Source organism: Syngnathus scovelli, chromosome 12 (genome assembly GCF_024217435.2).
Source record: "Syngnathus scovelli strain Florida chromosome 12, RoL_Ssco_1.2, whole genome shotgun sequence".
In the NCBI taxonomy this organism is placed as follows: domain Eukaryota; kingdom Metazoa; phylum Chordata; class Actinopteri; order Syngnathiformes; family Syngnathidae; genus Syngnathus; species Syngnathus scovelli.
Window position 1 is genome coordinate 3,635,824 of NC_090858.1, and position 11,865 is coordinate 3,647,688.

Below are 11,865 nucleotides of genomic sequence, written 5' to 3' on the forward strand. Positions count from 1 at the left end.
AGACGAGAGAGCCAGAGCAAAAGTGAGCGGCCTTCATACGCATCCCCGAGGGTCCTTGCTCTCTGTCTCGCAGCTTTTGCGGCTGTAATCTGATGAGCGGTCGCCGTGCGTCCAAATCCCCGTGGCGCTCCGTGTTCTCCGATGCAACGTGACTTTACACCTTTGCATGCCAGAAGATGACAAATGGGATATGACGGTGTTTTTTTTTTTTTTCCCCTAACATAGACTGCTTTTGCTATTTTACACATTTGTACACAATTACGTAATGCATATAATTTAATATGATATAATAAAATAATAAATAACTAAATAAACATAAAATAAAATATATAATATAATATAATATTATGTAATGCATATAATTTAATGATATAATAAAATAATAAATAACTAAATAAACATAAAATAAGATATAATAATATAATAATTGACTGTGATTGCAGTTCCCTTTATTTCAACTGGGAAATTGTTATTTGAGACTTGATTTGGGCTGACCTTCAAATAATTATTTCCATTCATTGCATTTTTTTTTTTTAATGACGGCTAGCAGAAAGTTTGAGCTAGTGCAAAGTTCCCCGTGATTGATTAGCATTTCACACCGACTCGCCTCACATAATATTTCATCATCATTTATGCCGAGTTCACCGAGACTCACCATCGCCGCTGTTTGCTTGGAGAATTTCAATTGTTGATTTCCCGATCGGCTTATTGGGGGCAATAGGAGAGCCCGGCTCCGCTCTGCGTTTCTGGCTGTCTAATATCGTCATTGATCAAAGCAAGTCGGCCTCATTATTGACTCTAATGCCATCCGTTGGATGAAACCAAAGGAGCTCCTGGCGCCCGTGTCGTTAGGAACAATCTCCAACTAAAATGAGAGCATGTCACCGATCTTTTTAATGACTTTAGAAATAGCTTGCTTAAGAAATACAGATGAAAATTACCACGGAATGTACAATCACTTTCGTTTTTAACAAGAGAATGTCCAAATTGCCACACAAGCCGACGCAATTGAGAAAAAAGACGCCAAACTCCTTCGATACGCCAAAATAATGAGGACGTTTTTTTTTTTCTGATCAAAAACTTTACGAACCCAACTGCATGCAATGTTCTCGGTAATGAGATGCCATCCGCCTGACACGGAAAAACGATTCCGAGTTTTCAAGTTGTGGTCCGGCTGACGACCGTGACGAAATGATAGTGGCACGGCCATTTTCATTTCAAATCATGGATGTTTGATCAACGGCGGTTCTGATTATCTTGATGGACGTGTTTATTCAGCTGCCAGCGCTCGACGGTGAGGAAGCGAGAAAACCCAAGTGTCATGTCATCGTGTCGGAAGACTTGCGCAAATTGGTAGAATCAAAAGTTAGGAACCACTTGAACTGGTTATGACCTGACCCAAAAAAATAAATTTAGAAGCCTAGCGGTTAGCACATCTGCTACTCATTTCTTGATTTGAATCTCAGCTCTTCTCTTCAGTTTTTCCTTTCAATTGAACGCTAATCGTTTTGTCGCAGCCAACACGGCCAAGGTGTTCCTGGAGGTGCACGATGAGAACGACCACCATCCCGTCTTCACCAGGAAGCTCTACATCGGCGGCGTGACCGAGGACACCAAGATCTTCAGTTCCGTTCTCAAGATAGTAGTAAGGAAAAATATCCGCTAGTGAATGACACCCTGCATTAGAACATATATTCTTTATCCTCCGCGAAGAACGGCAACTCACCGCAGCTTATTGAGCGTTTTGGATAACTAAATCTCCCATGAGTCAAATTTGCAAAGTGCATCTCGCCGATTGGTATTCTTTCCTCAGTTGCCGTCATCAGGCACGTCTGCGGCCTTCCGTGAGGTCCCCTCGTTCCTTCCCCTCTTCCGTCAATAGCGGCAGGGGAAGAGATTGCTGCTATTTATCAGTGTCACTTGCGACACAGCCCGAGAATTGATGCCTGTGTTTGAGCTCGGTCGCCGCTCTGAATTTGTGCCTCTGAGGTTTTTCCTCCACTTTCACTTTCCATCACATTTACTCGATGGACTGGCTTAATGGAGTGAAGGCTGGCTGTGAATGACAAGCTTCTTTAGAAGACACTTTTGATTCTTTTATTTAATTTTACTTTTTTTTTTAATAGTGAAATGTCCGGCGGGAAAAAAAAAAAAGCATGAGGAGAATTTAATCATGAGGCATACGTGTCATTTATTACTAGAAGAACAATCTGCAGCGGCCAGGTGGAACTACGCGAGATGGAGATAACGCGAGAAGAGCCTGCAGCTGCGATTCTTCCGTCGAGTTCATATCTGCGCGGGAAAAAAAAAAAAAAAGCAATTATCTCCCCTCATCACTTGAATGCGCACTTTTTTGTTTGAAAGGGCTTGAAGTTAAATTTGTTAATTATTTTAGGTTTATTTATTCCAGCATAACCTTCTCGATGAAGACATCTTGGTATGACACGGAGCAATTAATATTCGGAGCCGCTGCACTCGTAACTCTTCCGCTCATTGAATTAGCCGGGCTCGCGCAAATCGAATGCAATTCGTTCCGAGAGACTCTTTGGCCTCTCCAATTCCAATCAATTTTCTCCAGAATGAATGCTTTCCAAGAATTGAACTTTTTACCTCATTAGAAAACTTTTCCAAGGACAGGTAATGGGATGTGAAAAGGGAGGATAAAAAAGTTAATGACCCTTGAAGACACAAAGAGCATTTTTATTGACCCGACGACACCCTGAATTTTATTTAATTCATTTATTTATTTATTATACATCTATTGTTTATTTACATATTATTTTATTTATTTATTTAAGGCTACCGATCGGGACACGGGGAACTTCAGCGCCATGGCTTACCGTCTCATCATCCCACCGACGGCGGAGGGCCAAGACAGCTTCGTCATCGAGGCGTACACCGGCGTCATCAAGTCGGCCATCATGTTTCGAAACATGCGCCGGTCGTACTTCAGCTTCGAGGTGATCGCCACCGACGACTACGGCGAAGGGCTGAGCAGCAACGCTGACGTGGTGGTGAGTCTCGTGAAGGATTGTGGACTTTCATTTAGCAACAAATGTATTATTTTCAATTTCTGAAAGGTTTTTCTATTCATTGCTATTGACTTTGACATATTGGCTACTTTTTCTTCTTTTATACAATTCTGGAATTCTGTGCACGACTTTTTTTTTTTCTTCATTCAAACCCCATGTGCAGTTTTCCTCCATAATTTCACAAGTTCTTCTTTTGCCCCAGTTCGGCGCTACGCTTCCCCCAGACATCCTTTTTTTATTCGGGTCTGGCACATCGCATCAAGCTAACAAGACGGACGGTGGGAAAGAGAGCGCGGCACACCGCTTGAAAATTGAACAGGAGAACGGCGATTTCTTTACAGCACTTTTAGTTATTCATCGAGGGTTTTCTCAGTGCAATAAGTGGGATTATTCTTTTTTTTTTTTTGCTGTTGCATCAGAATGGGGTTTACTCCATGATTCATTTTCTATGTAGGGCTTGTTCTCATTAGGGTTGCCAGAGTTAACTTTTGGGAGCGAGGCAGGGAACATGGTGGACGGGTTGTCATGTCAGCCAATTGCACCGCATTTTTACAAGCAGGATGCATGAGAAGATGAACTTTTTTGAGTCCAACATCTCTTTTGGTGGATCTACAGGTGTCTGTGGTTAACGCTTTGGACATGCAAGTTATCGTGTCAACCGTCCCACCCACTTTGGTTGAAGAGAATAAGGACCAAATCATAAGGTAAGGATATGCGCATTTAATTTATTTTTTTTTCTCCACCATCAACTACGATTAAAATGAATATTCAATTTTTAATCAAATGGGATAACGTCACTTTGAATGTTTTGAAAATAGCTCAACTTAAATTTGTCACTGGGAAAAAAAATGTCTCATACTCATAGCGACTTGCCAAATGAATACTCTTCTTGGGCTCTTAAATAAATATCAATCAGTCGAGCGAAGGTCTTGTAGTGTATAATACAGGCTCTTCTGTCCCCCATCCAAATTAATTAATGATCGCGATTTGGCGTAAGATCCTTTAGCAGCTCCAGAGACTCGCTTGTTTTGACCTAATGAGGCTATTTGAAAGGCAAATTGGTGGTCATTGTTGATTTTCAAACGCTCACAAATGTGGAGATGCACTTGTCTGAAGGGGGAAACAATATTAGTTTTACCGCTCACGTTGTTTGTCAACGTTGGCAAAGGCTGAGGAGAATAATCGGCGGCCAAATCGCAGCCCGGTCGTTGCCAGATTTGTTGAATCGATTCCGAAGCTAATGTGAGTTTGATGAACTTTGCGATGGCGTTGTGGCAATTATTTCAGTATCCTGGAGGGTTACATCCAGGACCAGATCCCCGGCGCTAAGGTGATAGTGGAGGCCATCGGGCCACGTCGCCACGGCGACGGCTTTGAGCTGGAGGACTACAGCAAGTCGGACCTGATGGTGTACGCCATCGACCCGCTCACAAACAGAGCCATTTCACGCCAGGAGCTCTTCAAGTAAGATTTTTTTTTTGTGCATTTAGATTCAATGAGGGTAATTGACATCTGATTTGTTGTCATTTTTTTCTAAAAATCCAAACTATGTTGATGGCATTGAGGAGCTCCATGTAGTGCTTCGGCGCCATCTTGAGTCGTTTTATAGACAATTATAAACCTTTTTAAGGAAGGGTGACAATTAAAAAGTAATTGTATTCTGGTGCAAACAATATATATATATAATTATTTCTATTCAAGTTCTTTCTCTGGTTTCTCAAATTGTCCCAGCGGAACAAGCACCGAGAAAGAATTCTTTTTTTTTTTTTTTTTTTTGGTGTTGTTCAAATGTCACACTGATGTAGCACTCTCCAAACGATTTTCCTCAGCGCTAATGACTATTTACTGCATTTCATGCCTACAATATAGCCCCACAAAAAATATTGCGAACGTTATTTTCCTCCTCTCGCTACGACACACAGCGGAGCCGCAATGGTTTCAAGGACTTGGACATAAACCAGCAATATATTTCACTTGTTCTTCTTGGAGAGTGCATGTTCCCGTGTTCCCAGTGTGTGTCTGGCGGAGTGTGATTACGCATTTTGCTGACCACGTTTGCATTCTCGCCGAGTGACGCATAGAAAAGTGTTTACAAGACTTTCTTTTTTCCTCTATCTGGGAAAAACAGGTCCTTCGTTCGACAGTTGGAGACAGTTTTGAATTTGTTTTTTGGGGAGATTGTGTGCAAAAAGTCAAATGTGTCATTTTAAACTCCCGCTTGCGCTTCTTTGTAGATTTCTGGACGGGAACGTTTTGGATATCAACAAGGAATTTCAGCCTTACCTGGGCGAGGGCGGGCGAATCCTGGAGATCCGCTCGCCGGACATCGTGGCAAGCGTGAAGAAAGCTGCCCAAGCCGTGGGCTACACCGAAGGCGCCCTCCTCGCTCTCGCCATCATCATCATCCTCTGCTGCATCCCTGCCATCCTCATCGTCATGGTTACGTATAAGCAGTGAGTACAACGTTTCTGCCGGAACAACATCAGCCCTTCTTGCGCCATTTTTTTTTTTTTCTTGTCATTGTACAATGCTGACTACGCACTCCACCGGCCTCATTTCCACGCCGGTGCTTCGGGAAAGCAAATTAATTAGCGCTCGTTTGTAACAAATACCTACAGTCGGTCGTGACGGTCGTACCACGCCGTCACGCCACTTAATCATGTCCGCCCCACGCAGATACACAACAGTGTGGCTCACTTAAGTGTGCAATTCACAAAGAAAATATTGGATGATTTTTTTGGGGGGTGCTCAGAAGCTGGCTACGTTTTGGAGCTTTTGCGTATTTTAGTCATGCTTGAAAGAAAACAACAGTTGCCTGTTAGCGTTTTTGAATTTAAGCTAGGCTGATAAAAATCATGACAAGATATATCTATCTAACATTTGTTTTGTCCCCCTCCCTATCTTGTCCTCTCGCTCCGTTCTTCCCGTCTTCCTCAACATCAGGTTCAAAGAGTAAGTAATTTCCATTTATGATTGTCAAGTTGCTTTTGTTAATTTAAATATACATAAATATATATGAATATTTAAATAAATATATACATTTAAATACACATAAATATATATAAATATTTAAATTTTAAATATATAATTTTACACCAAATATTTTCTGAGGCACCTAATTAGTGTTAATACCCACACAATCTGCTTATATGAAATATGCTCAAATGTGTTTTTCATAGGCGACAGGCGGAGTGCGCCAAAACGGCCAGAATTCAAATGGCTTTGCCGCCGGGAGGCAAGGCAGCACCCACCAGCGGGGCCAACCTTTACGAAGAGCTCGGGGATAGCAGCATGTGAGTCACCCTTGACCTCCATTTTTAAACTAGGAGTAAATATAACCACCAACACTCCCTCCTGGAGTCACGCTCACTCAAAACAAGCTATCTATGCTATAGCTAGCTATCTTTTTAGCTAAATTAATTTCATGCATTGACTGATGACATCTAGCTAGCTGACTGAAACATATGGTACGCCACCACAAGTTTTATCTTAACATCTTGAGTTTTTTCAAAACAGCTGTTAGATGTGTGTTTTTCCGAGCGTATAATATTAGCAAGAGTAAGCGGTGAAGGTTCATCCAAATTTGCTGGCAGTCAGGTTTGTTGTTTGAGGGTTTTGTTTTGGTGTTCCTCCTACGCTCCGTTTGTTAGCTAGTTTGCCAGCTCTCTGCTTGGACTCCCCGGGATGCAAACTTTTGGACAAGTGAAGATTCTTGGGAGTTGTCAGGATTGGTGGTGGTACTGCGTAGCTGTCCGTTGTTCAGCCAAAGAATGTGAAATTTGGGTCCGCTACAACATTTTAAGCAGTGCGTACCGTCAACTGTCACCGCTGGCCCGGAGGCAACATCACCTTTGTGTTAGCTCATGCGGCACCTAACATCAACATACGACATCTTGACTCACCCTCAGTCGTCTTACCATTTGTCTGTTTTCTGTCCTTGCCATGGTGTCTTTTACTCTCTGGCTTCAGACTGCAGTAAGTAATCTCCACATCAAAAATTCCCTAAACCTCCTCCTTGTAGCTGCTAGCTTCCAGGTATGCTTTTGATTAGTGTGACCTTTTTCAAACGTGGACCCGAAGGGAAATCCTTTTATCCCACGTATCCAAACGATTCTCCTCGAGACTCCACTTCATCTCGTCCTCTCCTCGCAGTGTTTTGGGTAATGACACCGCATCCTTCAAGTGATGCCAGTTTTGATGATCTATTACAGTGGCAACTTTTGATACGTTACTGATCCTCGTAAGAGATAATGTTATGGGTTGAACTTTCAAAAAAAAATCAATACATCAGTGCAGCTAATGATTCATCTAACTCTTTGGCATGCTTCTGGTTCTAATTGCTTTGCGATTAGCCACTTAGTCTTTTCTAGCCACCCAACAAATCAAACCTTTTCCTTCCTCCTTCCCTCTCTGAAAACATCACTGTCAATTGTTTTCAAGTCTTTTTCTTCCTTCTTCCTCTGCATCGCCCTGTCCGGACCAGGGCTAAAAAGTGTGTCATTGAGGAAGCCGACCATCAAAGGATTCTTAGCGCCTTTGCCCGCCGCGCCCTCGCAGCCCACAGCAACGGAGTTCCGCGGGTCAACCTGCCCAAGTCGGAAAGCAACGTGACCTTCCTCTCCGATCGCAACCCGCTCACCACCCACAACCCCGTCTACGATAATAGTCACCTCGACAGTCCGGATATCTACACCGGACGCAAACACCCTACCAACAACCATTTCTCCTTTTCTGCTCCTTATTCCGAATGGTCGGGGTGCGCCTGGACAATGCCGGCCCGCATCCACGCTGAGGCAGACGAGGCGCCTCGGAGGCAATTGCTCATGGACGCGTCTGACTGGGAACTGCAGATCCTCCGAGCCGCCGTGAGACACGGGCAACGTACGGACAGTTGCGGCGGCCAATCGCTGAGGGAAAGTTTCGAAACCAAAATGTCAGTCCGTGAGCAAGCCAGGCAGTTTGAGCAGCAGGCCTTCCTGCAGAACAGCCAAAGCTCACCCTCACCTATACACATCAGGGACCACGACGGCACCAATGAGCTGTCCTCGGATGACCTCCTGTCAATTCTGGAATGCCCCTCGACCTTCGGCCTGGATGTACCCCCGAATATTATCGTCACTCAGGGAGACGAGTCTTGGTCTCTGTCCAAACCGAGATCCACTCCGCCTGTCCTCAAGAGGTTCAGCTCCAACATCTCCAATTACGTGACAGTGGAGCCATGTCAGATCCATGTGGAGATCATACCCGACCCACCCGAGATCCCGCCGCCGCCTATTCCAGTCCGTCCGCCGTCCCCGCCCTCGCCCTCCACGTCCTCGAGCCCTGACCCACCTTCATTTACACCCTCACCCCCTGACGTTCGTAAACCGAACAATACCAATCGGGCCTCTCCTCCTCCTACTCCTACTAACAAAGAGCTCGTCCCCCCACCTCCACCGCCGCCTCTCCCACCCCCACCCTCACCTTCCATCGACCAGATCAGCCCGGTGATCCAGTTCGTCCCGACATCTCTGCCAGCCGTGTCCTCACTTCGACCCGTTTCGGAACGCAAACTCCGCTCGCCCACCGTCTCGTCACGGGCCGAGACGGGGAAGCGGGAGCTCAAAGGGATCCTTAAAAACCTCCAGAATCTCGCCGACATAGAGAGGTCTGTTGCCAACCTGTACAGCCAAGTGGACAAAAATTGCAAGGTGCCCAAGTTTAACAAGAAAGTACACGTGACGAGTGCTGACAAACAAGACTCTGATCTCAGCGCCGAGCAGAGCACGCCAAAGCCTACCTCTCGCAGAGCTTCACTCCAAAGCTGCTCAAGCGTGAACTACGCTGAAAGTCAACCAAACGTGGCGGCCGAGATTCAGGGCTCAGATGTTGCCGAGCTCAGCGAGCCCGCTTCTTCTCAAACCACAGTTTTCTGATTCTCTCACTCCATCTTCACATTGTTTTGAATTTTACATCTCCACTCTTTCAATTCCTGTTCTTTGTTTCTCTTTCGGATTTTTGTTTGCATCAACATTTTTGATTGTGTAGGTTTCTCACAGAGTTTTTTTTTTACTCGCTATGTTATTGAAAGACGCCACTGCCAAAGAAAGTGTACTCGGCTTTGCCACATACGATGCTTTTTATAGGCCTGCTTTGCTCCATAAAAGTTTATACCAGTTGTTTTGGGTCAAATTGCAGTTTTTTGAGTAAGCAAGCGCCGTAGTTCACAACATTACGCATTTAAAGCGTGACAAGAATTTCTTGGTTTTATATTGTACCTGTGACCTTACAAGCTTTGACTTCTGCATTGCCCTATCAGGAACCCAAACAATAACAAACTAATTCCTCGCCCTTTAAACCAAAAATATGTCGCTAAACCCTTTTTTCAAACGTAATCAATAAAAACAAGAGCTGGATAATTCTTATGATTGCAGATGAGAATGCAGTTTCCATCTGCCTAGCCAAAATTAGCCGGAAGGCAATATTATTCCGTTTCTTCAAAAGATCCAGAAATTACGAATAACTCTGCCGCATTTCCCAAAGGCATGCACATTTCTTGGATATGAACTCTTAAATATTCAACATGTGCCGATGGTAAGTACCTCAAAATACATGCAGTAAATCACCATATGTTATGTCTCTGAAGTTTTCTCGCCCTTTAAGCAGCGATGCAATATTAAAGGCGGGGATGAAGTTCTTTCAGTAGTCACTTCGGAAAAACACACGACAAATGATCTTTTCTAAATCGATATTTAGACCCAATGATATTTGGAAAAGTGAATTTTCCAGGCTTAATCCCCGACCAAAGAAATCCACATAAGAGAAGTCCTCGGTAAAGCCTCGCGTGGCGGTTGCAGATCCAATCACTCGGCGGACTCATCCTGAATGAGGTGACCTCTGGAGACTCTGTCAATTGGCATGTCTGCAGAGATCCTGCCAGCTTGATAAAGTAGTCACTCTGATGTTGTGCAGCGCACTTGAAAAGGCTAATTACAGAACCAATCAATCCCTGAGCGACGAGTCCGGGCCACTCGCTGCCTGTGAGACTGTCAAGTACAGTTATCCCCCTCTCGCCCCCTCCCCTTTTCTCTTTTGCTCTCTTTCACCCTCCATGTGTTCCATTCATCTTCCCCATTTGGTCTTCCCACACATAGTCCCGTCTAATCCAAATCTCAGGATGATCGTTTACCTTTTCTCTCCCTTCCTGCATCACGACTATTGGAGGGGGGGAAGGGGGCGGGGCTTTAATTTCCGAGTCTGACACCGCTGTAAACTGTTGTTTTGATGCTGTGGCCATTTTGGCAGAGTAAATAACGGGATAGATAGACACGTGAGGGGAAAAAAAATCTGTTGATAAAAGGAAGTTCTCTTCCAGAGTCGGCAGCGACGGCCGGCCACCGGAGGCGTGGCATATACTGCCATTCGTAACAAATAAGGGAGACTTCACGATTGGTGACAGTTGAAGCTGTCCGACTTTATCATGTCAGGCATAAATGTTCTAGCCTTGCAATCCGCTGCAGCGGTTTTTGTTGTTGTTTTTTTTTCGCAAGAAGCCGGCAGCAAAGCCAACAGGTCATCCATCAGAGCCCACTTCCATCTTCATCTCCACTCGGGAGGTGCAAGCCAATCCCATTGTCGGGTCATATATCGGCACGCCGGTGAAATGGTCATTATTCAGTTGACAAGTTGGACTTGCGGGTTTGGAAGGCTCCCGTTTTGCCTCGCAATGAATGCATGTGCCGCGTTTGCATCGCTGCTCCAGGCAGCTTTTTGATGAATTTCAAGATTTACAGGCTTCATTTTAGTCCAAAACACAAAGCGCATTGCCGCCTGTCGAAAAGGATGTGGCGTAATATGCACGCTGCGATAGCCAAGGACACTTTTATGAACTTTGTTTGAGTTATCATCCCTCCCGGAATCACTGCACTCTGCCTGGAGATTATCAAGGAATGTTTTTTTTTTTTTTCTTTTCCTTGAATTCCAATCTACCCTGCTGCATTTTTTTGCTCCTCTTTGACAAAGATAAAGGAGGAGGCGAATGAACCCATACCAATGTGATAACACGAGCCCGGGGCATTTATTTCAAAATATTGCAGCGTCGTAATTGGATATTTTGAAAACGCAGCTACAATTTCATCAGTGGTCAGCAGAAGAGATGTGCCACCAAACATTTCATTTATGCAAAATGTCTTTTTCACTCAGTCATTATTTGTCTTTTTTATTTTGCGGCACACAGGAGGCGAGGCTACGGCAGACAGGTGAGCATCCAATTATTCTTATCTACTCCGCCTTTGATGGAAAATTTGAACAACGGCAAGATGGAATATCTTAAGACATTTACAGATTCTACCGATCTGCCATTTTTCTTGTTAAAATTCCGAGAAGCGCATTTTTAGGTTTCTATTTCAACCCAGTCAAACCCCAAATATTGATTTTATAGAAGTCTTTCCAGTATTTCTTTTTCCATCTCTTTTTATAACAAAAACATTCCATATAACAAGCAAGATCTTCCTCTTCCTACTTGAAACATTCTCAACTCCTGTTTGTGTCTCTCCTGGCGATCTCTTCCTTCCTTTGTCTTCTTCTTGGTCCGCACTAATCACTGGCAGCATCAGCAACTCCTCAGACCATCTCTTCTGAGACCTGAGGTAGTACCGCTGCTCCGCCCCTCCCCTCCCCATCCTTAACTCAATCTGCTCCGTCTGCATCTTGTGTCCCGCTCCTCTTCATCCTACTCAGGAATTTCTCTCCCTGTCCAATACAGGAGCTCTCAATGGAGTCCGGCATCGATCCCGGCCAAGAGTACTACGCCCAGGACTATTATAATTACGATCAAGGGTGAGTACGCCAACTT

At 44.4% G+C, this 11,865-nt stretch overlaps 2 protein-coding genes and 1 long non-coding RNA gene across 4 annotated transcripts in view; 2 read left to right on the forward strand and 1 right to left on the reverse strand.

Annotated features, from left to right (window-relative positions):
* Positions 1-11,865, forward strand: part of LOC125979042 (protocadherin-15) — a 106,365-nt gene that overhangs the window by 90,973 nt on the left and 3,527 nt on the right. The window contains exons 29-38 of one of the 2 annotated variants that reach the window (XM_049737083.2): positions 1,518-1,645; positions 2,799-3,014; positions 3,648-3,736; positions 4,320-4,496; positions 5,267-5,485; positions 5,976-5,984; positions 6,212-6,325; positions 11,248-11,269; positions 11,621-11,659; positions 11,776-11,849. In XM_049737083.2, the coding sequence (XP_049593040.1) occupies positions 1,518-1,645; positions 2,799-3,014; positions 3,648-3,736; positions 4,320-4,496; positions 5,267-5,485; positions 5,976-5,984; positions 6,212-6,325; positions 11,248-11,269; positions 11,621-11,659; positions 11,776-11,849 (1,087 nt within the window). Of the gene's footprint in view, positions 1-1,517; positions 1,646-2,798; positions 3,015-3,647; positions 3,737-4,319; positions 4,497-5,266; positions 6,051-6,211; positions 6,326-11,247; positions 11,270-11,620; positions 11,660-11,775; positions 11,850-11,865 lie in introns of those variants that run through there. The other variant, XM_068652471.1, reaches the window with a different exon arrangement.
* The window catches only part of LOC125979044 (uncharacterized), a 45,101-nt gene continuing 38,628 nt past the window's right edge, over positions 5,393-11,865 (reverse strand). Inside the window, exon 3 of the long non-coding RNA XR_007485186.2 lies at positions 5,393-5,500. This is a non-coding gene — a long non-coding RNA (uncharacterized lncRNA). The remainder of the gene's footprint in view (positions 5,501-11,865) is intronic.
* On the forward strand, positions 7,283-11,263 carry LOC137840783 (protocadherin-15-like). The gene is made up of 2 exons (XM_068652507.1): positions 7,283-7,291; positions 7,403-11,263. The coding sequence occupies exons 1-2, from the start codon at positions 7,283-7,285 to the stop codon at positions 8,945-8,947; spliced, it is 1,554 nt and encodes a 517-aa protein (XP_068508608.1). The 3' UTR covers positions 8,948-11,263.